This window comes from Triticum urartu, chromosome 1A, assembly GCF_056163025.1.
Source record: "Triticum urartu cultivar PI428250 chromosome 1A, HENAU_Tu73, whole genome shotgun sequence".
Lineage (NCBI taxonomy): Eukaryota > Viridiplantae > Streptophyta > Magnoliopsida > Poales > Poaceae > Triticum > Triticum urartu.
Genome location: NC_141873.1, coordinates 264,224,220 through 264,250,723, shown reverse-complemented (window position 1 = coordinate 264,250,723; position 26,504 = coordinate 264,224,220). Strand labels below are relative to the sequence as shown.

Genomic DNA, 26,504 nt, shown 5'->3' with positions numbered 1-26,504 from the left:
CATTCGGTGGAAGTTTTGGGCCAAGTTAGTAATGGCGCACAGTGGGAGTGGTGCATCATTACTAGTTAAACTAATAATGGCGCACCACACCCACGGTGCGCCATTACTAGTTTTGAAAAAAAAACAAATTCTGAAAAAAAAAATTGAGAAAAACTTAGTAATGGTGCATCAGTTGACAGTGCGTCATTACTAGTTTTAACTAGTAATGGTGCACTGTCCACTGGTGCGCCATTACTAGTTTTGAAAAAATAAATAAAAAAATTTGAAAAAAAATTTGAAAAAAATTTACTAGTGACGCACCGTGGATGTGGTGCGCCATTACTAGTTTAACTAGTAATGACGCACTATTCACTGGTGCACCATTACTAGTTTTGAAAAAAAATGAAAAAAATTTGTTACTAATGGGGCACCGTGGATGTGGTGCGCCATTAGTATTTGGACACTAATGGTGCACCTACACATGGTGCGCCATTAGTATATACTAATGGCGCACCACATGTCTGGTGCGCCATTAGTGGCCATATCATCTATAGCCCTTTTCCTAGTAATGACCCAGCGAGAGATCACCCTTCCATCGTTGGATACCGCCGCCATCGAGCCTCGCGGCCCGTCGGACACTCCTGCCTACTACGCACGAGAGGCGTCAAGCTTTGGCTCGACCTCTGTTTGCAGAAAGTTGTAATCTGCGAAGTGACCACACCATCAGAAGACTACATGGATTACAAGCTCATTGTCTTGTTCAACATGGGATTAGTCTATCTGGAATCCGGTCGCCATACATGGTTATGGCTCATCATCAATCCTGTTGAGGCAACATTTCTGCCTAATGCTATAGTGCATGATGGCATCGTTTACACGGTTGACGCATAGATTGGAATGATAACCATTTCCTCGTCGAGAATTATCCTGCACAGTCAGGTTAGTAGTAACAGACAAATTTTCAACAGTGCACTTCTTTACCCAAATTTGCTTCTTGGGTGAACCTGTCATGCAGTTGGTTCCAACATATCGAGCAAAAACCTTACCATTCTGTTGTTTTAAAAATTTGTAATTTGAGTCATTTGACTCGTCAGTATCAACAGAAATGGGCAAAAGATAACCAATTAGAGTTTCAGGTTCGAGGGTTTTACTCTTTGCACGAATCCAAGTAGTACGAGGATACTGTTCAGGAGTCCAATAGGATCTATCCACATTAAGTTTCTTTTCGAAACCTAATCCTTCCTTCTAGGGATTTTTTTGAAGTATGGACTTCTTGAGCACATCACATAAGGTTTGATGCCCTTTTAGGCTCCTTAGCATTACAGTCTCAAGCAAGCCCTTTAACTTGCAATTTTCTTCAGTGATAGCAGCAAAATCCTCGGAAGAGGGGTTAGTATTACCAACTTCAGTAGTAGAAAAATTTTCTATGACAACATTAGTGGTTTCAGCATGAGAATCAGCATTGCTAAATTCTAGGCATTTTAAGCAAGGAGGTGCAAAACCATCAGGAAGTTGAACAGATTGCTCGGCGAAGAGAGAAGCTTTTTCTAACACCATCTCGTTATGAGATTCTTTCAGTGACACGAGTTCTTGATTCTATTAAGGAGTTCATCTGATAAACTCTCGTAGTCAACTGTAAGTGAATCATATCGATTGGTAAGATCATCAATAGTTGGTGAAAGAGGATCCTGCTCTTCGACCAACTTTTGATTCTTCTCCATCTCTTCGACCAGTAATCCTTCGGTTTTCCTGAGATTTCTCTCAACCATTTCAAGTTCATCATGTTGAGATTTAGCGATCTCGACCAGCTTGGCATAAGATATATATTCAGGAGAATATTCGTTCACGGATCTTTGGTGTTTTGCGGATACTTGATCCTTTGATTATTTTGCCATGAGATAGAAGGCGACTGGTTCATCATTTCTTGAATCATCATTACGTGAAGCATCACCATCGGTATCCGATTCTCTGAAGTTTTTTGTTGTGATTGTATATGTTTACATCTAATTATAGATATGTTGAAATTGTTATTAATCCACATGTGCATGTTAAATGGATCCGACACAGACAATTGATGCATCGAGTTCGATGATGGACTCATGCAGCGTTATATGTGACACATTTAGAAGTTCGATATGTCTGATATGATGGAGGGCGTTGGAATATTCAAATGTTTGATGTGTGTGATTTGATGGAGGCATTGGAATAGACGTAATCATAGTGCAAATAACATAGGTGATAACATGCATGTCACATAAGCAAAAAAGATGATGTGGCTAGTAATTAAAGAGGAGAGAGACAAATAAAGTAACATAATATGTTACCATCACATTGCGCTTCCTAATTCAAAATGACTCTATAAAGTAATAAATGAATATATCTATGTTACCACACCTATGACACTACTCACTATGGAGGTGACAACATAGGCTGGTAACAAATGCATGTTACTACCCTAAGTTACTCCCCACTATGACCAGCCTAAACGGGCAGATAAAGGCAGACCACACACTTCAATAATAAAAACTAAAAAAAGACCCAACCACTGGCTGGCCAACCACAAGCCACGTGTCAGCCTCCCCCTACCTTCTGCGCGCGCCATTTTTTTCTTTCCCCTGCTCCCTTGCTCTTCTCAAATTAAACCTCTCATCTGCGACTCCTCTCCTCGTCGAGACCTCCGCCCATTGAATAAATAATAAATTTTATTACTATTTTAGATATATTCCTGGTCTCCGACCTCCCAATAATCCCAATCTTTCCCTGCCCAAAACAAAAGCCTCACCGATCCATCCAAAAAAATCCACAAACACATTCTTAACAGGAGAGATTAACAATGGTCTTCAACTTGGCACAGAGCGTTGTGGCAGCAGCCACCTTCGCTCCATCCACCGCGCGTCGTGTGGCCGCCCCTGCCTCGGTCGCCGCATAGAGGAATGCGTCAAAGATGCCGAGCATGAGGTTGCAGAGGCGGGAGGCTTGCAAGCCGTCAGTGGCATTGTCGAGGTCGGCGATGTCGATGGCGTGCCGGGCTCACAGGTCAAAGGCAAGGAGGTCCAGGGAGCCGGTGTTTGTGATGATGCCACTGGACACCGTCAACAAGTGCGGGAGCGGCCTGAACCGGAGGAAGGCCATGGTCGCCAGCCTCACGGTGCTCAAGAGCGTGGGCGTGGAGGGCATCATGGTGGACGTGTGGTGGGGCACCATGGAGAGTGAGGACCCCGACAAGTACAACTTCGGCGGGTTGTTGGCGCGGCCGGATGCCAAAACCCTAAACCCTAGCTTGCCCTAGCTGCTACCTCTCTCTTTGTGTGTGTGTGACCTTGATTTAGCCTAAGCCAGAAGAAGGAGGAAGAAGACATGGGGCACAAAGAGAACACAACAAGGTTTGTCGGTGCACGAACTCCACCGCCGCCACGAACGACATTTTCTATTTTTCCCTGAGCACGAACTCAGCCCGTACCTGTTACAACGTCTAGGGGGGTCTTATACCCTGGGCCACGTCTGGGCGCACACCCCACGTCCCCGCCCACGTCGAGCGCCTGGCCCAGCCCGCTCTCCATGGACCCGACGCGCCCGACACGCACAGCTCGCGCCCATACACGCGTTGGACGCGTCTGACACGGCGTTGCGGCTTATTTGCCCAACACTTCACCCCCTAAGCCGCGGCTCAGAGGAGGCCGTCGTCCTCGACGCCGGCGTCCGCCAGCAGTGCTCGCTCTGCCAATGGCGCCTTCTGCAGCTGAGGGTAGTCACGCTTGAAATGACCGCACTCACCGCACTTGTAGCAGCGGTCGCGTCGGTTCCCGCTTCTGCCCGACGCCATGTTGTTGTCGTCGTCGTCGTCCCGAGCACCGCCTACTAACGCTCTCGCGCCCGCCATTGCGCCGCCGTGTACATCAGCTCGTCGTCCGCCGTTCGCCGCCGGCTTGTCTGCGCCGTCGCAATCGCTCGTCGAAGACTTTCAGACGACCCAGCGCCTCCTCGAACGCCATGGTGGAGACGTCACAGAACTGCTCGAGTCTGGCCATTACCGCATACAGGCGGTCCGGGACGGAGTCGAGGAGTTTCTTCACCAACGCGGTGTCGTCCAGCGTTGACCCGAGCCCCGCGAAGCGCGCCCCGTGCCATCGAGCTTCCCAGCAAATGAGTCCGGCGTATCGGCCTCCGTCATGCGCAGCATCTCGAACTCTCCGTGGAGAGTGCCCAGCCACGCCACCCGGACTCGATCCGCGCCGACGAACATCGTCTTGAGGCTGCTCCACACCTCCGTCGCCGTCTTCTTGGACGCCACCTGCAACAGGAGATCCTCCGCGAGCGGCCCCAGCAAGTATGCCCGTGTTAGCCTGTCCTTCTTGACCATCACCGCCGCTGTCGCGTCCTCCGATAGCACCACCGCCTCCCACAGCCCGGCAGCGTCCAGGTTGGCCTCGACCTTGATCGCCCACGTGATGTAGTTGTCACCAGTGAGCATCGGGACCGGCGCCGGCAACGAGCTCCCCGTCCTGTCGCCGTACGGCATGATCGACATTGCCAGCGATCGCCTCCAGCAACATGGCTCTGATGCCAATTGTTGGCGCAGCCGGACGCCAAAACCCTAAACCCGAGCTTGCCCTAGCTGCTACCCCTCTCTCTCTGTGTGTGTGTGACCTTGATTTAGCCCAAGCCAGAAGGAGGAGGAGGAAGACACGGGGCACAAAGAGAACACAACGAGGTTTGCCGGCGCACGAACGCCACCGCCGTCACAAATGGCGTTTTCTGTTTTTCCCTGAGCACGAAATCAGCCCGCACCTGTTACAACGTCTAGGGGGTCTTATACCCTGGGCCACGTCTGGGCGCGCACCCCATGTCCCCGCACACGCCGAGCGCCTGGTCTGGCCCGCTCTGCCTGCGTCTAATATGCACGCACACGTCCTGGTCGCGGCGAGCCCGCCCTGGGCCAACTCCACGCACCCCCTATTCTCGCCAACAGAGCGCGCACACACGCACGTTTACGGTGTACTCCTGCACAGGCAACCCCGTGCACCACACACACGCACACACACGCCGTGGACCCAACACGCCCAGTTCGCGCCCATACACGCGCTGGACGCGTCCGACACAGCGCAACGGCTTATTTGCCCAACACGGGTACATGGAGTCATGCAAATGGCGCGCAAGACTGGGCTCAAGGTGCAGGCCGTCATGTCCTTCCACCAGTGCGGCGGCAACGTTGGCGACTCCGTCAAGTACGTCCCCCGCCATCTAATTACATCCATGTCATTGCCTCCCTTTTTTCTGTCCTTCCGTCGGCCAACTGGATCATATGCCGATTGCGTCCCGTGCAGCATCCCGCTGCCCAGGTGGGTAACGAAGGAGATGGACAAGGACCAGGACCTCGCCTACACCGACCAATGGGGACGCCGTAACTACGAGTACGTCTCGCTCGGCTGCGACGCCATGCCCGTCCTCAAGGGCCGCACCCCCGTCCAATGCTACAGCGACTTCATGCGCGCCTTCCGTGACCATTTTGCTGACTTCCTCTGCAACACTATCGCCGTACGTCGCACATCCCTAGCCGCGCGCCTTCTCATAAACTAACTTGGCCTCTGTGTTTGATTGTTGCGGTAGCTAGTTGATTTGCCTTGAGCATGCGTGCTGGAAATCCAAGTCGGCCTGGGCCCGGCCGGCGAGCTGCGTTTTCCTTCTTACCCGGAGAGCAACGGTACCGGGAGGTTCCCCGGCATCGGCGCTTCGAATGCTACGACAGGGTACTTACTGCATGCACAAGTCCAGATTATTTTAAGATGATTGACTGCATGTATATTTCTCGAATTATCAAAGATAAGATTAAAAAATGATTTATTGTATATATTTTTTTTGTCATCTCGAAATTACATGCAAGATCAAAACTTAAGACTATTTTAATAACCATTGTACGTGTCCTTAGCAGCCTGATGGCAGCAGCCGAGGCGGCGGGCAAGCCGGAGTGCGGTTTCACCGGGCCAACGGCGCCGGTGACTACCTCAGCTGGCCGGAGGACACGCTCTTCTTCCGTCAGGATGGCGGCGGCTGGGACAGCCAGTACGGTCACTTCTTCATGTCCTGGTACCCGCAGATGCTCCAGGACCACGGCGACCGCGTGCTGTCGGGCGCGACGTCCGTGTTCGCCAGCACGCCGGGCGTACACCTCTCCGCCAAGGTGGCCGGCATCCACTGGCACTACGGCACCAGATCCCAAGCGCCGGAGTTCACCGCGGGGGTACTACAACACCAGGCACCACGACGGGTACCAGCCCATCGCGCGCATGCTGGCCCGCCACGGCGCGGTGCTCAACTTCACCTGCGTGGAGATGCGCGACCACGAGCAGCCCCAGGACGCGCAGTGCATGCCCGAGGGCCTCGTGCGACAGGTCGCCGCGGCCTCCCGCGGCGCCGGCATCGGCCTGGCCGGCGAGAACGCGCTGCCCCGGTACGACGACACGGCGCACGACCAGGTGGTGGGCACCGCCGTGGAGCGCGCCGAGGAGGACCGGATGGTGGCCTTCACGTACCTCCGCATGGGCCCCGACCTGTTCCAGCCCGACAACTGGCGGATGTCCAAGTCCGGGTCCAAGTCCGGGTCGTGCAGGGAGGCCGCCGAGCGGGAGGCGCGGAGGCGCACGGCGTCGCCCACGCCACGGGCTCGCTCGTGCACGAGGCCGCCGCCGCGCTAGGGCATAGTTGTCACGTTTCACGCCCTGAAGCTGGTGCTTGATGCATTGGACGACTCGGGGTTGTTCGGGAATATATCGATTGCCATTTCCAGCCAAAACTTTGCACAGTTTTTTTTTGTAGGGAAAACTTTGCAGAGTTTGTTTGCGTTCTTGCCCTCTGAATCTCTGATTCTTTGGTTTTTCTTCTCCTACCTGCGTTTGCTTCTTTACGGCGTGTCTAGTTGTCTGCAACTTTTTTAAATAAGTCTTCAAATTTAAAAATGTTCACAAACTTTAAGATGATTGTTAACTTCAAAAGTATCCATGAATGTAATAAATATTAATGAATCTCAAAACATTGTGAATTTTATTTATTCATTGCTTTCTAATGTTCACAAATTAAATAACGCTCATGATTTAAAATGTTTAAAAATAAATAAAAAAGAGAACAAGAAATAAAACTAAACAGGAACAAAACACAACCTTACAGGCCCTCAGCGACCCCACAACCCCGAAGCATTAGAACGCTTCAAACTATAGATAAATTCTTTATCATGTGACGGTGGCCAATTTGAATCCAAGTGTGTTTTTAAGACCAACTTCACCATAAGCATTACTTGTGATACGTGCTCTTACAGCCAACTTTGTTATTGCCTCCTCGCCGAAGGTTTCCACGAAGAGAAGGGGATGGTCTTGCCCCTCAACGGGGTTTGTGAAACTTAACGTTGATGCTTCTTTTGACCATAACTTACTTAGGGGTATGCTGGGGGCGGTCTTAAGGGACGATAAAGGAAGGTTCGTCGCTGGGGAAAATGGTAAGATTGACTGGTGTGCGGATGTACTGATGGTTGAAGCTCTAGCCCTAAAATTTGGCCTATTACTGGCACAGAGGACAGGATGCAACCGTATTATTATAAACTCAGATAATACAGAGGTGATCGACATCATGGAGGAAGGAGGACGATCTTCGGGAGCAGCAGCGGCAATTTTTTATGATTGTTTTTATTTAGCTTGTGATTTTCTAATTTCTAAATTTGAGCATTGTAACAGAGAAGCAAATAAAGCCGTTCATGAACTGGCCAAAATGGCTAAATTTTCTTTCATTTCTGAATGGTTTAAAGAGCAAATAGTGATATTGTACCAATTCCGATAAACGATGTAAGGGTTATCTCTAATGAATAAAGCGTGTCTTTCTTTCCAAAAAAAAAGAAGCATTACCTCTGATACCCAAGGGCGTCCCCTACTTGTAGGCCCTTCTTTTGTAAAGAATTTTTCATCCATTTGAGCACGAACAATAACCTATTTTAAGGGAAATAATCGGCAACTACTAAATGGTAGATATAGCATCTCAAACAATTTAATGATAATGTTTTGCATGGCAAACAATTCAACAAGTCACACAATTTAAACAAAGTTAGTAAATGAATGAATCAATTGTCATGGCACGCATTGGTGTCGGAAGGCATCCATTTCAATCCATGTCAGCCGACATGATTCTAGACTCCTTGGTGATCCTTCGAACCATGCAGGAGAGCAGCATGTGATCATTACAGTACAAGGTTCCGACTGACTTGAAATAAGAAAACAACAACAAAACAGCTAGAACACAAAAAAAAAACTAAATAGATAGTGATTCAAGGCATTTGGCACCAGCCTTGAACCAGTCTAAAGTTGTGCGTTTGATAAGATAAGCAAGCGGTCAACCGAAGAATACTTGAGTTGACCCTCCACTTTCCTCACCCTCCATCTACCCTGAATTGATTATTGAGAGCTCGAGTCATCTTTTTTCCTTTATGCAAGATTGGGGTTCTTTGAGCGATCCAACTTGATCATTCCATCTACTTGTTCCGTTCAACTTCATCCAACAATGAGTCCTTGCGCTCTTTGTTCTACTACAAATAATTTCACCGCCAAGCTCAACTAGCAAATGAATTACTTGTCAACATAAAGGAAGTGCAAAACATCTCATGGTGAAGTTCCAACAAGCGGACAAGTGTGAAACGAGGGACAAATGGGTATGTTCAAATTGTCCAGACAAACACCCTAATAGCAACAAATTCGTCTGCCACAGCGGTGTACTGTTATAGAGCAGCGACAAGCCAACTCAAGAACTTTGACTGCTCTCAGTTGCCAATCCACATCAAACAATGAGAATCATCATGGAACAAGCAAGTGGAGAAGCAATCCCCCAAGCTATGGCGTGCAAACAAGATGTAGATCAAGCAAGTACGTAATATACAAAATGCACTGAGAAGTAATTGAATCGATTGGGTCAAAGCTCAAAAGACAAACAGCAAGCTGCAGCAGCTCTGCAGTACCAAGGCTGTAGAGGCAAAGAGAACCTTCGGAGGTAAGCAATGTAACTACATAGTTCAACAGAGCACATCATCATTCTTAAGGAAATAGCACAGTATAGCATTTCTGCAAAACTCATGATAGCAACCTACACCGAAAATCTTCTTGACATGAATAAAGACCCAACCCAGACTACTGCTCAGAGAGCAAATCCAACCCATAAGAGCACCATAGATTTGAACTGGTTGTGCAGGCAGATAACCCGAACACCCTAGTAACCACCCTTGAGATCATTGACCACATCGTACGGAATGGGAGTGACGGTCTCGATTGTGGTACCCTCAACCATGAACCCAGGTTTAGGGCCGAGCGGCTGCCTCTTGGTGCTGATGACCTCACCACGTGCCTTGGCTTCCTCCTTGAGCTGGTCATTCTTCACTTTCCTCAGGCGGAACTCCTCCGCACACCTGGATGGCTGCACATGCTCAACACGGACATGGATCCTTTTCCTGATAATGCGGTTTCCAACCTGGACAATGTAAACAGGATTGTGATTGTAAATATATTAGTCCTGAACTTGAGTCTACATGAAATTTTATGATAAAATAGTATGTTCCACTAGAGCACAATACAGCCATATAACCTGAGGTGTAGTTCAAAGAAAACAAAGGGCAAAACATACATATCTTAACACTAACAACAGAATGGATCTTATCTACTTCAGAAAAGAGATAACATGCTAGTATACAGGGCCACAGCAGAATGGATTACTATGATCTTTGTTGGGCAGAAATCCTAGGGGACTGTTTGCTCAGCAAAGCAGTAATCTTCAATATGCCATAATTGTAAATGCACTCAACACTTTATCAGTCTCTAATCACACAACAATCAATAGACGAAACTAATAGAATTGTAAAGCTGGGACAGTCCAAATTTAGTATTCCATGCAATGGAAGCAGCTAAAACCATTTGAGGGAACATGTGTGTACAACAAACACTGAACAACTTCAGCTTCAACCCTCCTCGCCTTAGCTACCATTTGTTCCCATACTGATGACAAAACAACATCTTGGATTACTACAACCATAATGAATCTTCAGAGCATATAAAACATGATAACGTTGGATGACTGCAGCCGCACAAGCATTAACCCACACTATCGCCATTAAATCCTCTGTATGCGACACCTACCAAGCAGGCAGATCTAAGAATGTCAAGCCTTCCAACAAGAGGCTGTAAAAGCCCATTACAGCTACTAAATAAACAGAATCGCACTTGCAAACAACAATCAGTTGAACAAATCCTACAAATGGGAGCCTGCCACGACGGCGGCATCACTGTGAAGCAAGTACCTCAGGGACGCAGATCGACAGAATCTGTGCCAGCACAGCCGCGAGGGAAGAAAATGGGATCGACCTATACCTGCTTGTTGATCTCGACGCCGATGGCGCGCTTGGTGACGTTCCACACGCGTCCGGTGCGGCCGTGGTAGAACTTGTGCGGCATACCCTTGTGCACGGCGCCGTTCACCTTGACATCGACGTACTCGCCGACCTTGTAGGTGCGCAGGTAGGTTGTGAGCGGGATGTAACCCTTCTTCCGGAACGGGCGCGCGAACAGGTCGCGCGTCCGCGACCGCAGACCGTGGCCCGCCGGCATCCTGCTCCTCCTGCTTTGCTTCGCGGGGCGGCGGCGGGAGAAGGGTGGTTGGTGTGGGGGGACTAGGGTTTGCGAGGGTTTGGAGATGGTTCTATTTTATAGCTCTGTGGTGGGGGGTCCGAGTGGTGCTGGGCTGAACTTTTTATGACGGAGTTTCGGCCCATTGCAGATGTAGGAGGATGAGACTTTGGTGGAATTGATACCCCTAAATAAATGGTGGAATTAATAGTTCTCAAAAAAATGGTTGAACTGATTATTCTCAAAAAAATGGTGGAATTGATTTTTCAACTCCCCGCAAAATAAAACTAGTGCTCTAGTGTATAAGCTTATTTCCGGCGATGCGCATTCAGTGGGAGGAGACGTTCCCGTCGACGATGAGGTGCCTACGGCGACTTCGTAAATTTCAAGATGATATGTCGGCTCAGTCCTTCGGAGATGCTCATAGGGGTAGGGTGTGCGTGTGTGCATTCATATGGATGGGTGTATGCGCGTGTATATGAGCGCTTGCGTTTGTACGGTGTTCAAAAAAAACACGTGCACTTAAAATCATGGTGAACATAGATTGAATTAAGGTAAAGAAAAGCTTGAGCGGACTGGAAAACATTTTTTGGATTTCCATATGACAGTCCTACGTTATTACTAGTAACTAGTAGAATACACATGCGTTACCACGAGCAGTTTAAATTTTTTACTAGTTGCATATATAAACATAATGATCATGTTCTGCTGAAAAGAATATCTGAGGTTTATGGATATATAAGATATTCCACATTAGAATTAAGGTCAAAATTTCTCAACACATCAAACTATGGGTAAGTGCCTGAGTAAATGAATCTGAGTGAGTGGAACAAGGAAGGATCAAATAAATGGACAGATGAATCGTGCACATATCGTTCATGAGTTCTTCTCAAGTTGAAAATGGAACCCAGTAATACACACTGCATTGCCCTACGGTAACCCATGGGCCTTCTTTCTCGCTAGTGTTGAGGAACCGCATTTGGCCATTTCTTTCGCCACCGGCCTCAACATCACCCTTGACATCTCTCCGCAAGCTCTGAAACCATGTCCATCATGTTTCACTTCATCTTACATTACTACTCAGGTAACATAAGTAGTAATGTTCAACCATGCATATCGATAAAATACAGCCAATATTTACACGACAAAAATTGTTTTGCTGAGCAACTTATATGCTTTCCTTTTCGAAACCAATTAATTAATCTGCCATGTTGATCGACGCCTTTGCTCCATACACAAATTATAGTCATTCTGTTCTCAAAAGGAGAACTGCACAGATAAAAGTGATATATAATTCAGTCGGCTACAACGCGATGAACCATCCTCAGATGTACATGTGAAAGATAATGGTGCAAAATAGAAGCATGACTGAAACATGTTGGTGTTTCTACTAACTTTGATTGGTGCTTAACGATGGGCAAATTCCGACGAGGCAGGCTGTTGAACGTGACATATTTGTACATATCTCCCAATTGTTCTCTCTCTTATCTCTAGTCATGCATATTTTAACTTCTAGAGATTTGGTAGGGATAGTTGGTTTGTCACGCAAGACATCTCATGTATATATTGTAAATGACTTAGATGAATACAATTGAGTTGCATCTAATATCCTTTCTACATGGTATCAGTTTCCTTCGCGATCTCATCGCTTCTGCCCTAGGTCACCACCATGCCTCCTAAGCCACCACCACCGCCTCCGTCTCTACCCTTGGACGTCGTCTCTTCCTTCCCAAGCCATTGTTGCCCCTTCTCTTCCACCCCTAGTCGCAGCCGCCATCGCTTTTGTCCCGTCATAAGCCACCGCCGCCCTACCCACCCCTCTCATCATCATAGTTGTATCACGCTCCTTCCTCTCTGATGAGAGTTCCTTTGCCGCGCCCACCTTCTCCTCCTCCCATCTCAAGAACCTACCCATCAAGGATCATGTCGCGGTGTCCTTGACCTCGACTCTCCCTCCTGCAACGCATGGCTTACCTACTCCGCACTTCTATCCCGCTCTTACTGAAGGAAATATGCCCTAGAGGCAATAATAAAGTTGTTATTTTATATTCCCTTATATCATGATAAATGTTTATTATTCATGCTAGAATTGTATTAACCGGAAACTTGATACATGTGTGGATATATAGACAAAACACGGTGTCCCTAGTAAGCCTCTACTAGACTAGCTCGTTAATCAAAGATGGTTAAGTTTCCTAACCATAGACATGTGTTGTCATTTGGTGAACGGGATCACATCATTAGGAGAATGATGTGATGGACAAGACCCATCCATTAGCTTAGCATATTGATCGTTCAGTTTTATTGCTATTGCTTTCTTCATGTCAAATACATATTCCTTCGACTATGAGATTATGCAACTCCCGGATACTGGAGGAATACCTTGTGTGCTATCAAACATCACAACGTAACTGGGTGATTATAAAGATGCTCTATAGGTATCTCCGAAGGTGTTTGTTGGGTTGGCATAGATCGAGATTAGGATTTGTCACTCCGAGTATCGGAGAGGTATCTCTGGGCCCTCTCGATAATGCACATCATAATAAGCCTTGCAAGTAATGTGACTAATGAGTTAGTTGCGGGATGATGTATTACAGAACGAGTAAAGAGACTTGCCGGTAATGAGATTGAACTAGGTATGAAGATAGCGACGATCGAATCTCAGGCAAGTAACATACCGATGACAAAGGGAATAACGTATTTGTCATTATGGTACGACCGATAAAGATCTTCATAGAATATGTGGGAACCAATATGAGCATCCAGGTTCCGCTATTGGTTATTGACCGGAGAGGTGTCTCGGTCATGTCTACATAGTTCTCGAACCCATAGGGTCTGCACGCTTAAAGTTCGATGATGATTTTGTATTATATGAGTTATGTGATTCAGTGACCGAATGTTGTTCGGAGTCCCGGATGAGACCATGGACATGGAGAGGAGTCTCAAAATGGTCGAGAGGTAAAGATTCATGTATTGGACGATAATATTTAGACACCGGAAGTGTTCCGAGGGTACCGGGTACATATCGGGTCACCGGAAGGGGTTCCGGGCATCCCCCCAGCAACTACATGGGCCTAATAGGCCAAGAAGGGGACAGACCAGCCCCTATGGGGGCTGGTGTGCCCCATGTAGGCCGAATTGGGAGGGGAAGGAAAGAGGAGAAGGGGAAAGGAAGGGGAGGGATTCGGCCTCCCCCTTCCTTCCCTCCTCCCTCCTCCTTCCTTCCCCCTCCAGTGGATATGGAAAGCGGGGAGGCCGAATTGGGGTGGCCCCAAGTAGGATTCCTCCTACTTGGGGCACCCCCTTGGCTGCCTCTCCTCCCCTCCAACCTATATATATGAGGGGGGCACCGCTGGAACACACATCAATAGTTGTTAGCCATGTGCGGTGCCCCCCCTCCACGGTTTACACCTCCGGTCATATTCACATAGTGCTTAGGCAAAGCCATGCGTGGATCACGTCACCATCACCGTCACCACGCCGTCGTGCTGACGAAACTCTCCCTCGACACTTTACTGGATCAAGAGTTCGAGGGATGTCATCGAGCTGAACGTGTGCAGAACTCGGAGGTGCCATACGTTCGGTGCTTGATCGGTCGGAACGAGAAGAAGTTCGACTACATCAATCGCGTTGTCAAACGCTTCCGCTTTCGATCTACGAGGCTACATGGACACACTCTCCCCCTCTTGTTGCTATGCATCTCCTAGATAGATCTTGCGTGAGCGTAGGAATTTTTTGAAATTGCATGCTATGTTCCCCAACGGTGGCATCTGAGCCAGGTCTATGCATAGATGATATGCACGAGTAGAGCACAAAGAGTTGTGGGCGGTGTCAGTGTCAAAACCGGCCGATCTCAGGTAGGGGGTACCGAACTGTGCATATGAGGATCGAAGGTAACAAGGGACAGGGGGAACACGATGTTTACCCAGGTTCGGGCCCTCTTAATGGAGGTAAAACCCTATGTCCTGCTTGATTGTATTTGATAAGTGTAGGGGTTACAAAGTTGATCTACCTTGAGATCGTAATGGCTAAACCCTAGCAGTCTAGCCTATATGAATTTCGATAGCCTCTATGGACTAAACCCTCCGGTTTATATACAGACCGGAGGGGCCTAGGGTTGTACAGAGTCGGTTCACGGAGGAAGGAAATTACATATCCGGACACCAACCTTACCATCCACGCAAAGGAGAGTGCTACCCGGACATGGGAGAAGGCCTCCTGCCTTATATCTTCACAGCCCAATAGTCCGGCCCATGTCACATAGCCCGGACACCCGAGGACCCCCTAATCACTCCCTCAGTAGCCCCTGAACCAGTCTTCAATGACGATATGTTCGGCATGCGGATTGTCTTCGGCATTGCAAGGCGGGTTCCTCCTCCTGAGTACTTCAAAGCAATCTTCTAAATAAAAGAACTGTATCCGACTCTGTTTAATTGCGGCAACCCTTGGTCATGAAGGTAAGATACCAAATAAAATAGTGTCTTTTCACTGACAACTTTTTTTGGCGAAAATTCACGTTTGGCCTCTTAACATTTCAAACCATTTTGACACCTCCCGCTTCGTGTTTCGAGGCACAACCTCTATTGGCACGTCTTGTCAAAATAGAGATCGTGCCCGCCCATTATGGGATCCTCATCAATACGGTTTTGGGTAATCCAACCGTGCCATTTGCATGACCCCTCGGGAATAGGCGAGTTTCAAGGCTTGAGGGGAGGCGTTTGATATTCACATCCTATATAAGAGGATAAAGATTCCCTTATTTTCCCCACGCCTTCTTCCTTCTCCTGTTTTCCCATCTTCGAGCTCCAGCGCCCAAACTTCAATCTTTCCCACCGCCACCAGCCTTTCCAGCCATGTCTAGATCCGGTTCAAAGGGCAAGTGGGAGGCCTCTTCCATCACCAAGAAGGATGTCAAGGAACTCCGGGGGGCGGGGTATTTGTCTGCAGACATCGCGCACAGGCTCCCTGCCAAGGACCAAGTCATCCAATCCGGATCCCGGCGAAAGAGTTGTATTCATCCACCACTTCCTCTGCGGGCTAGGGCTTCCCCTCCACCCCTTCGTCTGGGGCCTCATGTTCTACTATGGGTTAGATTTCCATGATCTAGCCCTGAATTCTTTCCTTCACGTCTCGGCGTTCATTGTCGTGTGTGAGGCGCTACTCCGCATCCCCCCCACACTTTGGCCTATGGCTCAAGGTCTTCAATGTGAAGCCGAAGGTGGTCGACGGGCAACATGCGGACTGCGGCGGCACCATGGTGAGCAAGCTCCCCAACACCGTTTGGCCTAAGGGGGCCTTCGTGGAGACTGTCAAGGTGTGGGAGCAGGAGTGGTTCTACATCACCGAACCCCGCGACACCAAGTGGGCGGCCACTCTGAGTTAAAATCCGGGCCCCCTATGCGGCTCACCTCATGGACCGCTAAGGGTTTGGACTGGGGATCCACATCAGAAGTGTTGATGCTGAAAAAGCGCATCACAAACATGATAAGTAAGAGCACAAATCTCACTAACATAATTCAGGTGATGCTCTTCCGCCGGATTCTTCCATGTCAATTCCGGCCCTCTCACGTGTGGGAGTTCAATCCAGAAGATCCTCGGACCTTGAAGCACTTCTTCGGCACAACGCACGAAGACATCTGGAAGCTATTGTTCAAGGCCCAAAAAGCATGGCTGAAGGAGACCGAAGACATCGGTCTCGACAGCGAGAATTCGGCCACATCGGTAAGTATGATTTTCCCAAATATACATTCGGTCATAATTTCCTCAAACATGATGAGTTTCTGTCTCTTGTACAGGGCTGGATAGCAAAGGTTGAGCGGATTAAGTGTCCGGCCCCACTGCCTGAAGACCCGGCCGAACCCCGGCTGACGAAGATGCTGGTCTCGGTGCCTTATCAGGCGTCGGAGAAGAAGGCCAAGAAGAAGAAGGGCAAGTAGGCCAAGGGCGGCCTCCGCCACAAGGGTCCTTCGGACGCAGTGTTCGGAGAGACCAAAATCCCCTCCTCCCACGAGGGAGACGAAGACGACGAGGAGGAGGAGGTGGAAAGTGACTCCCCTCTTAAGGGGAAGAAGAAGAAGAGGGCAGCCTCCACAGACACGAAGGAGGAGGCGCCCAAGAGGGGGAAGATGACCCTCTCAGATGGTTCAGATTTGGAGGCCGAACCTATCCCCAAGGGGCTTCCCAGGGTGAAGCCCCTGGCCGAATCGTAAGCACCCAAAGATCTATTATATGTCTTCGGTCCACTATGTTTTCATAATATAACATATTATACTATATGTTTTTCAGCCCTGCTCGCGACCTCCCCAACCCTTCGCTATCTGAGGGGAGTTCTCTGCCACCAGAGATGGCAGAGAGCGAGATGCCCCCGCGAGCCCCTTCGCCAATCATCACGGATGACACCGAGGTGTTGTCCCGAAGGACCTCTCTAGGCCGCGAAGAGGTGGGCGAGGCTGGCGAGACGGCGCCCGAGGGTAATACCTCGGCGGCCGAAGACATCGGGGGTGCGACCCCCATGGAGACCGACGGTGGGGGCCTTGACCAGGCCGGCCCCCAGCCGGACATTATTCCGGAGACCAACGTGGCTCCGGAATCGGGCGAGCAACCCCCTTTGGAAGAGGAGGGAGCATCAGCTCCAGAGGCGTCGAATACTCTGGTGGAAGCACTGCGACGTGCTTCCATCATGGAGGAGCACCGCACCCATCAGAAGGTTCAGTCTGCCAAGAGCGGGTTGAATGAAGCCTTCACCAGCCCGCTAACAGGCTTCGAGGTATGCGACGTAATGCTCTAGACGCTTTTTCATATAAAGGAAATATACCTGTATATAGATAGTAGCCCCTGAAACTCTGTCCGGTGTTGAAAAAGCCGAACAGAGGATCACATAGTATTCGGAAGAGGTGACATACGTTTCTATTTTATAACAGGCTTCCCTGCTGGCGGCGACCGCCCAGGCCTCCGAAATTTCCGAGCTTAATCGAAAACTGAAGTTGGCCGGTGATGAATTCGACCGCATTAACAAGTGGTTTGATGAGACGCAAGGTATGCGTGTACTTTTAAAGAGTTTGATCATATATCTGAAGTGATATGCAAATCAAAAGTTGAACTCATTTACTGTTGTGATTATGAGTGTAGTTGGTGCGGCCGAGGTCGAGACCCTCAAGTGCCCTTGCCCAAGCCAAGGCGGAGGCAAAGGTGAATAGAGCAGCCGCTGACAAAGCGGCTGCAAAATTGAAGACTGAACAGGTCGCCCGCCGCCAGCACGAGGAGAGGGTGGCCGAAGTGGAGCAAGAACTGAAGGACACCACCGGCAAGTGCGAGGCCTTGGAGGAGAAGACTATGGCCCAAGACAAATAGAGACACGGCCCTCCAGGAGTCAAAAGAGGCACGGTTCGAGTCCGAGGGTGCTCGTGAAGAGATCCGGCGGGCCGAACAAATAGTGACTCGTAAGCCCTGTCTTTTGCAGAGTATATTTGCGGGTAAAGGATACGCCTTGCTCACTCATCTGTGGAGTTCTCCAGATGCCTTTGCGGATCTGCTAAGGAGTGCCGCCGACGCCGCGCAGTTCTTCCGAGCCCAGGAGGGAACTCGATAGAGAAGCTGTTCTGGTCACAGTTCCTGGCGCCGAAGCACCCGACACTGTTGAACAACCAGATGAAGCAACTGTCGGAGCTGCATATGATGTCCGGCTTGGCCATGAAGGATCTCTTAGTCCAGCTCTGGCCAGCCGAACCCATTCCTAGCAGCTACTTCGGCTTGGTGAGGCGACTCGTCGATGCGCTGCCCCGAGTTGAAGTTGTGAAGCGCTCGGCGTGCATAGCGGGTGTGCGGATGGCCTTTGCCCGCGTCAAGATGCACTAGGCGAAGAAGAAGGCCACCGATGTCGCAACCGCAGGCCCGCCCGAAGGCAAGGACCACCGCAAGCCAAAGAGATACTTTGAAGATAACCTAACGGGTGCCCAAATAGTAGAGGGCCAATGCTCAAAGGATGTTATGTTTGAGTGAATGTATCAGGGCTGTTAAAACTTTGTTTTGTGAACCAAGGCTTGTAATATATTTTATGCCTTTATTCTCCTCCTGTGCAACCACTTTAACTCTGGAAGTTTACCAGTCGTCGGCTTCAGCCCCCACGTAGATGCTACGGGGGTGTTCGGTATAGCGCGTGATCACACTTGACCCAACGTCTTGGTCCATAAAGGAGGTGTCTGCGTAGCGAACTGGGCAATCAGACTATGCGGTTTTATTACTTTCACTTAGCTATAGGAGTTTGACAGTGGGGCTAAGTACTAGCCCCTGGTGCGTAAGCAGCCGTCCGGACTAGGATGCCTTTGTCGCATGACTGGGTGAAGACCAGCCCTTCGTGTAACACGGAGTAAATCATAAATGATTTGTAGTAAGTCATCGAATCGCCGACCTGCTCTCACCATATCATGACAATCAGTTTTCGGCTTTCTCTATTGAGGTGTTTGACTGGACGAACCAGAAACACGATCGCAATAGTTCTCCCTTTACTACCTTAGCCGAACTAGCGGCACATAAGGTGGTAACTGTTGGGGAACGTAGTAATAATTCAAAATTTTCCTATGTGTCATCGAGATCAATCTATGAGATGCTAGCAACAAGAGAGAGAGGGAGTGCATCTTCATACCCTTGAAGATCGCTAAGCGTAAGCGTTACAAGGAACGCAGATGATGGAGTCGTACTCACGCTGATTCAAATCGCGGAAGATCCGATCTAGCACCGAACGGACGGCGCCTCCGCGTTCAACACACGTACAACCCGGGGACGTCTCCTCCTTCTTGATCCATCAAGGGGAGAGGATAAGTTGAGGGAGAGCTCCGGCAGCACGACGGCGTGGTGGTGGAGCTTGCAGTTCTCCGGCAGGGCTTCGCCAAACACTGCGGGGGAGAAGGTGTTGGAGAGGGGGAGGGCTGCGCCAGGGAAGGGGTGCGGCTGCCCTCCCACCCACCTCTATTTATAGGGTGAAGGGGAGAGGGGGCGCCCCCTAGATCCCATCTAAAGGGGGGCGGCGGACAAGGGGGGGGGGAACTTGACCCCCAAGTTTGGTGGGAGGCGCCCCCACCCCCTAGGGTTTTCAACCCTAGGCGCCTTGGGCCCTTGGGGGCACACCAGCCCACTAGGGGGCTGGTTCCCTCCCATATTCAGCCCATTAAGTCCCCGGGGCAGATGGCCCCACCCGGGGGACCCCCGGACACCTTTCGGTGGTCCCGGTACAATACCGATAACCCCCGAAACTATTCCGGCGACTGAAACTGGACTTCCCATATAACTCTTCACCTCCAGACCATTCCGGAACTCCTCGTGACATCCGGGATCTCATCCGGGACTCCGAACAACCTTCGGTAACCACATACTATTTCCCATAACAACTCTAGCGCCACCGAACCTTAAGTGTGTAGAGCCTACAGGTTCGGGAACCATGCAGACATGACCGAGACATCTCTCTGGACAATTACCAACAGTGGGATCTGGATACCCATGTTGGCTCCCACATGTTCCACGATGATCTCATCGGATGAACCACGATGTCGGGGATTCAATCAATCTTGTATACAATTCCCTTTGTCCATCGTTATGTTACTTGCCCAGGATTCGATCGTCGGTATCCCCATACCTTGTTCAATCTCGTTACCGGCAAGTCTCTTTACTCGTTCCGTAACGCATGATCCCATGGCTAACTCCTTGGTCACATTGAGCTCGTTACGATGATGCATTACCAAGTGGGCCCAGAGATACCTCTCCGTCATACGGAGTGACAAATCCCAGTCTCAATTCATGCCAACCCAACAGACACTTTCAGAGATACCTGTAGTGCACCTTTATAGACAGACAGTTACGTTGTGATGTTTGGTACACCCAAAGCATTCCTATGGTGTCGCGGTTTTGTCACGGCTGATGTCCTCGTGAAAGGACTTAGTCGTGGAGCCATCGCAACGGGTTAGCTTGAAGGGGTTAAAGCGGAAAAGGGACGCGAGGAATTATACTGGTTCAACCCCTTACGATGAAGGTAAAAGCCTACGTCCACTTGTGATGGAATTGCTTGGGTTTCGATGACCAGGGAGCAAATCCGTTTTGCCTGGCTCTCGAGTTATCGTTTTCTGTCTGTCGCTAAACCGCCGTCGGGTCGTCCCTTTATATACAGAGGTTGACGCCCGGCGGTTTACAGAATCCCGAAGCCGGCTCATAAACGTGCCCGGCTAGGTTTCTACCTTTCCTTGCCTTACAACATAAGTTACATATCATATGGCGGTTTATATCTACGGGCCCTAATCCGCCTTTGGGCCCTGGGCCTTCATGTAGATCTCCTCTATAAAGCGCCATACCGCTTGTCTTCACGGGCTTCAAACATGACTAACTCCTTGTGGGCATAACCCGGCCCCTCATGGCCGGTTTATACTTAATAGTAATATCCCCAACATTAGGCCCCAGATTGATTTGAACTCGTTCATGTCAATCTTCAACACTTAGAAAATTTCCTCCTTCTACACCTTCGCACAGATCTTGTAAACCGCCATGACGTCATCTTCCAGGTTCGTAATAAACCGCCATGACGTCACTTGTTCATTAAAACCGAAGATACCCTTCATTAATGATCCTCCAACAATCGAGGCAACAACCTTGCTGCTGATACGTCTCAACGCATCTATAACTTTTTATTGTTCCATGCTATATTATATTCTGTTTTGGACATTATTGGGCTTTATTATACACTTTTATATTATTTTTGGGACTAACCTATTAACCGGAGGCCCAGCCCAGAATTGTTGTTTTTTTGCCTATTTTAGGGTTTCGGAGAAAAATATATCAAAGGGGGTCCAAACGGAATGAAACCTTCGGGAACGTGATTTTCGGAATGAACATGATCCAGAGGACTTGGACCCTACGTCAGGAAATCAACCAGGAGGCCACGAGGTAGGGGGCGCGCCCTCCACCCTCGTGGGCCCCCTGTTGCTCCACCGACGTACTCCTTCCTCCTATATATACATATGTACCCCCAAACTACCAGATACAGAGCCAAAACCCTAATTCCACTGCCGTAACTTTCTGTATCCACGAGATCCCATCTTGGGGCCTGTTCCGGAGCTCCGCTGGAGGGGGCATTGATCATGGAGGGCTTCTACATCAACACCATAGCCCTTCCGATGAAGTGTGAGTAGTTTACCTCAGACCTACGGGTCCATAGTTATTAGCTAGATGGCTTCTTCTCTCTTTTTGGATCTCAATACAAAGTTCTCCCCCTCTCTTGTGGAGATCTATTCGATGTAATCTTCTTTTGCGGTGTGTTTGTTGAGACCAATGAATTGTGGGTTTACGATCAAGTTTATCTATGAACAATATTTGAATCTTCCCTGAATTCTTTTATGTATGATTGGTTATCTTTGCAAGTCTCTTCGAATTATCAGTTTGGTTTGGCCTACTAGATTAATCTTTCTTGCAATAGGAGAAGTGCTTAGCTTTGGCTTTAATCTTGCGGTGTCCTTTCCCAGTGACAGTAGGGGCAGCAAGGCACGTATTGTATTGTTGCCATCGAGGATAACAAGATGGGGTTTATTTCATATTGCACGAGTTTATCCCTCTACATCATGTCATCTTGCTTAAAGTGTTACTCTGTTCTCTTGAACTTAATACTCTAGATGCATGCTGGATAGCAGTCGATGTGTGGAGTAATAGTAGTAGATGCACGCAGGAGTCGGTCTACTTGTTTCAGACGTGATTGAGCATAGTTATGAGAATATCTAGGTATGATCATGTATATAGGCATCACGTCCGAAACAAGTAGACCGACTCCTGCCTGCATCTACTACTATTACTCCACACATCGACCGCTATCCATCATGCATCTAGAGTATTAAGTTCAAGAGAACAGAGTAACGCTTTAAGCAAGATGACATGATGTAGAGGGATAAACTCATGCAATATGAAATAAACCCCATCTTGTTATCCTCGATGGCAACAATACAATATGTGCCTTGCTGCCCCTACTGTCACTGGAAAGGACACCGCAAGATTGAACCCAAAGCTAAGCACTTCTCCCATTGCAAGAAAGATCAATCTAGCAGGCCAAACCAAACTGATAATTCGAAGAGACTTGCAAAGATAACCAATCATACATAAAAGAATTCAGAGAAGATTCAAATATTGTTCATAGATAAACTTGATCATAAACCCACAATTCATCGGTCTCAACAAACACACCGCAAAAGAAGATTACATCGAATAGATCTCCACAAGAGAGGGGGAGAACTTTGTATTGAGATCCAAAAAGAGAGAAGAAGCCATCTAGCTAATAACTATGGACCCGTAGGTCTGAGGTAAACTACTCACACTTCATCGAAAGGGCTATGGTGTTGATGTAGAAGCCCTCCGTGATCAATGCCCCCTCCAGCGGAGTTCCGGAACAGGCCCCAAGATGGGATCTCGTGGATACAAAAAGTTACGGTGGTGGAATTAGGGTTTTGGCTCCGTATCTGGTAGTTGGGGTACATAGGTATATATAGGAGGAATGAGTACGTCGGTGGAGCAATAGGGGGCCCACGAGGGTGGAGGGCGCGCCCAAGGGGTAGGCGCGCCCCCTACCTGTGGCCTCCTGGTTGATTTCTTGACGTAGGGTCCAAGTCCTCTGGATCATGTTCATTCCGAAAATCACGTTCCCGAAGGTTTTATTCCGTTTGGACTCCGTTTGATATTCCTTTTCTTCGAAACCCTAAAATAGGCAAAAACAGCAATTCTGGGCTGGGCCTCCGGTTAATAGGCTAGTCTGAAAAATAATATAAAAGTGTATAATAAAGCCCAGTAATGTCCAAAACAGAATATAATATAGCATGGAACAATCAAAAATTATAGATACATTGGAGACGTATCAAGCATCCCCAAGCTTAATTCCTGCTCGTCCTCGAGTAGGTAAATGATAAAAACAGAATTTTTGATGTGGAATGCTACTTGGCATAATTTCAATGTAATTCTCTTAATTGTGGCATGAATATTCAGATCCGAAAGATTCAAGACAAAAGTTTAATATTGACATAGAAATAATAATACTTCAAGCATACTAACTAAGCAATTATGTCTCTTCAAAATAAGATGGAGAAAGAAAGTTATCCCTACAAAATCATATAGTCTGGCTATGCTCCATCTTCACCACACAAAGTATTCAAATCATGCACAACCCCGATGACAAGCCAAGCAATTGTTTCATACTTTTAATGTTCTCAAACTTTTTCAATTTTCACGCAATACACGAGCGTGAGCCATGGACATAGCACTATAGGTGGAATGGAATGGTGGTTGCGGAGGAGACAAAAAGGGAGAAGATAGTCTCACATCAACTAGGCGTTTTTTCAACCGTCTATGGAGATGCCCATCAATAGATATCAATGTGAGTGAGTAGGGATTGCCATGCAACAGATGCACTAGAGCTATAAAAATATGAAAGCTCAACAAAAAGAAACTAAGTGGGTGTGCATCCAACTTGCTTGCTCACGAAGACCTAGGGCATTTTGAGGAAGCCCGCCGTTGGAATATACAAGCCAAGTTCTATAATGAAAAATTCCCACTAGTATATGAAAGTGATAACAAAGGAGACTCTCTATCATAAAGATCATGGTGCTACTTTGAAGCACAAGTGTGGAAAAAGGATAGTAGTATTGCCCTTTTTTGGGGCCTTCTTTTTTTCTTTGGCCTTTCTCTTTTTTTTATTTGGGACAATACTCTATGAATGCTGATCATCACACTTCTATTTATTTACAACTCAATGATTACAACTCGATACTAGAAAAAAGTATGACTCTATATGAATGCCTCCGGCGGTGTACCGGGATAGCAATGATGCATGAGTGACTTATATGAAAGAATTATGAACGGTGGCTTTGCCACAACTAAAATGTCAACTACATGATCATGCAAAGCAATATGACAATGATGGAGCGTGTCATGATAAACGGAACGGTGGAAAGTTTCATGGCAATATATCTCGGAATGGCTATGGAAATGCCATGATAGGTAGGTATGGTGGCTGTTTTGAGGAAGGTATATGGTGGGTGTATGATATCGGTGAAAGGTGCGCGGTATTAGAGAGGCTAGCAACGGTGGAAGGGTGAGAGTGCGTATAATCCATGGACTCAACATCAGTCATAAAGAACTCACATACTTATTGCAAAAATCTATTAGTTATCGAAGCAAAGTACTACGTGCATGCTCCTAGGGGGATAGATTGGTAGGAAAAGACCATCGCTCGTCCCCGACTGCCACTCATAAGGAGGACAATCAATAAATACATCATGCTCCGACTTCTTAACATAACGGTTCACCATACGTGCATGCTACGGGAACCACAAACTTCAACACAAGCATTTATCAAATTCACAACTACTCAACTAGCACGACTCTAATATCACCATCTCCATATCTCAAAATAATTATCAAGTTTCAAACTTCTCATAGTATTCAACACCCTCATAAGAAAATTTTTATTTATTAATCTTGAATGCCTCAAATAATTAAAGCAAATTACCATGCTGTTTTGTAGGACTCTCAAAATAATCTAAGTGAAGCATGAGAGAACAATGGTTTCTATAAAACAAATCTACCACCGTGCTCTAAAAGATATAAGTGAAGCACTAGAGCAAAAACTATATAACTCAAAAGATATAAGTGAAGCACATAGAGTATTCTAATAATTTCCGAATCATGTGTGTCTCTCTCAAAAAGGTGTGTGCAGCAAGGATGATTGTGGAAAACTAAAAAATAAATACTCAAATAATACAAGACGCTCCAAGCAAAACACATATCATGTGGTAAATAAAAATATAGCTCCAAGTAAAGTTATCGATAGAAGTAGACGAAAGAGGGGATGCCTTCCGGGGCATCCCCAAGCTTTGGCTTTTAGGTGTCCTTAGATTATCTAGGGGGTTACATGGGCATCCCCAAGCTTAGGCTCTTGCCACTCCTTGTTCCATAATCCATCAAATCTTTACCCAAAACTTGAAAACTTCACAACACAAAACTTAAAGTAGAAAATCTCGTGAGCTCCGTTAGCGAAAGAAAACAAAACACCACTTCAAGGTACTGTAATTAACTCATTCTTTATTTATATTGGTGTTAAACCTAATGTATTCCAACTTATCTATGGTTTATAAACTATTTTACTAGCCATAGATTCATCAAAATAAGCAAACAACACAAGAAAAACAGAATCTGTCAAAAACTGAACAATCTGTAGTAATCTGTAGCTAACGCAAGATATGGAACCCCGAAAATTCTAAAATAAATTTCTGAACGTGAGGAATTTATCTATTAAACGTATGCAAAAAGAATTACCTAAATATCACTTTCCAAATAAAAATGTCAGCAGTTCTCGTGAACGTTAAAGTTTCTGTTTTTTACAGCAAGATTAACAAGACTTTCCCCAAGTCTTCCCAACGGTTCTACTTGGCACTAACACTAATTAAACACAACAAACACAACCAAAACAGAGGCTAGATAAATTATTTATTAATAAACAGGAGCCAAAAAGCAAGGAATAAAAATAAAATTGGGTTGCCTCCCAACAAGCGCTATCGTTTAATGCCCTTAGCTAGGCATAAAAAGCAAGGATAGATCTAGGTGTTGCCATCTTTGGTAGGCAATCCATAAGTGGCTCTCATAATAGATTCATAAGGTAATTTAATTTTATTTATAGGAAAGTGTTCAATGCCTTTCCTTAACGGAAATTGGAATCTAATATTCCCTTCCTTCATATCAATAATCGCACCAATCGTTCTAAGGAAAGGTCTACCAAGAATAATATGACATGAAGGATTGCAATATATGTCAAGAACAATAAAATCTATGGGCACATAATTCCTATTTGCAACAATAATAACATCATTA

At 47.4% G+C, this 26,504-nt stretch overlaps 1 protein-coding gene and 1 pseudogene across 1 annotated transcript; one reads left to right on the top strand and one right to left on the bottom strand.

Annotated features, from left to right (window-relative positions):
* Window positions 1–2,812: 2,812 nt before the first annotated feature.
* Window positions 2,813–6,889, top strand: LOC125532824 (beta-amylase 1, chloroplastic-like; annotated as a pseudogene).
* A 2,087-nt stretch (window positions 6,890–8,976) lies between these two features.
* LOC125506452 (large ribosomal subunit protein eL21z/eL21y) lies at window positions 8,977–10,690 on the bottom strand. The gene is made up of 2 exons (XM_048671268.2): window positions 10,368–10,690; window positions 8,977–9,474 (listed from the first exon to the last, which is right to left on the bottom strand). The coding sequence occupies exons 1-2, from the start codon at window positions 10,602–10,604 to the stop codon at window positions 9,217–9,219; spliced, it is 495 nt and encodes a 164-aa protein (XP_048527225.1). The 5' UTR covers window positions 10,605–10,690; the 3' UTR covers window positions 8,977–9,216.
* Window positions 10,691–26,504: the final 15,814 nt, after the last annotated feature.

Coding starts and splice junctions, on each gene's coding strand:
- LOC125506452 (XM_048671268.2), bottom strand. CDS start 10,604: ATGCCGGCGGGCCACGGTCTGCGGTCGCGGACGCGCGACCTGTTCGCG. Junction 9,475..10,367: donor GCGTCGAGATCAACAAGCAG/GTATAGGTCGAT, acceptor TACATTGTCCAG/GTTGGAAACCGCATTATCAG.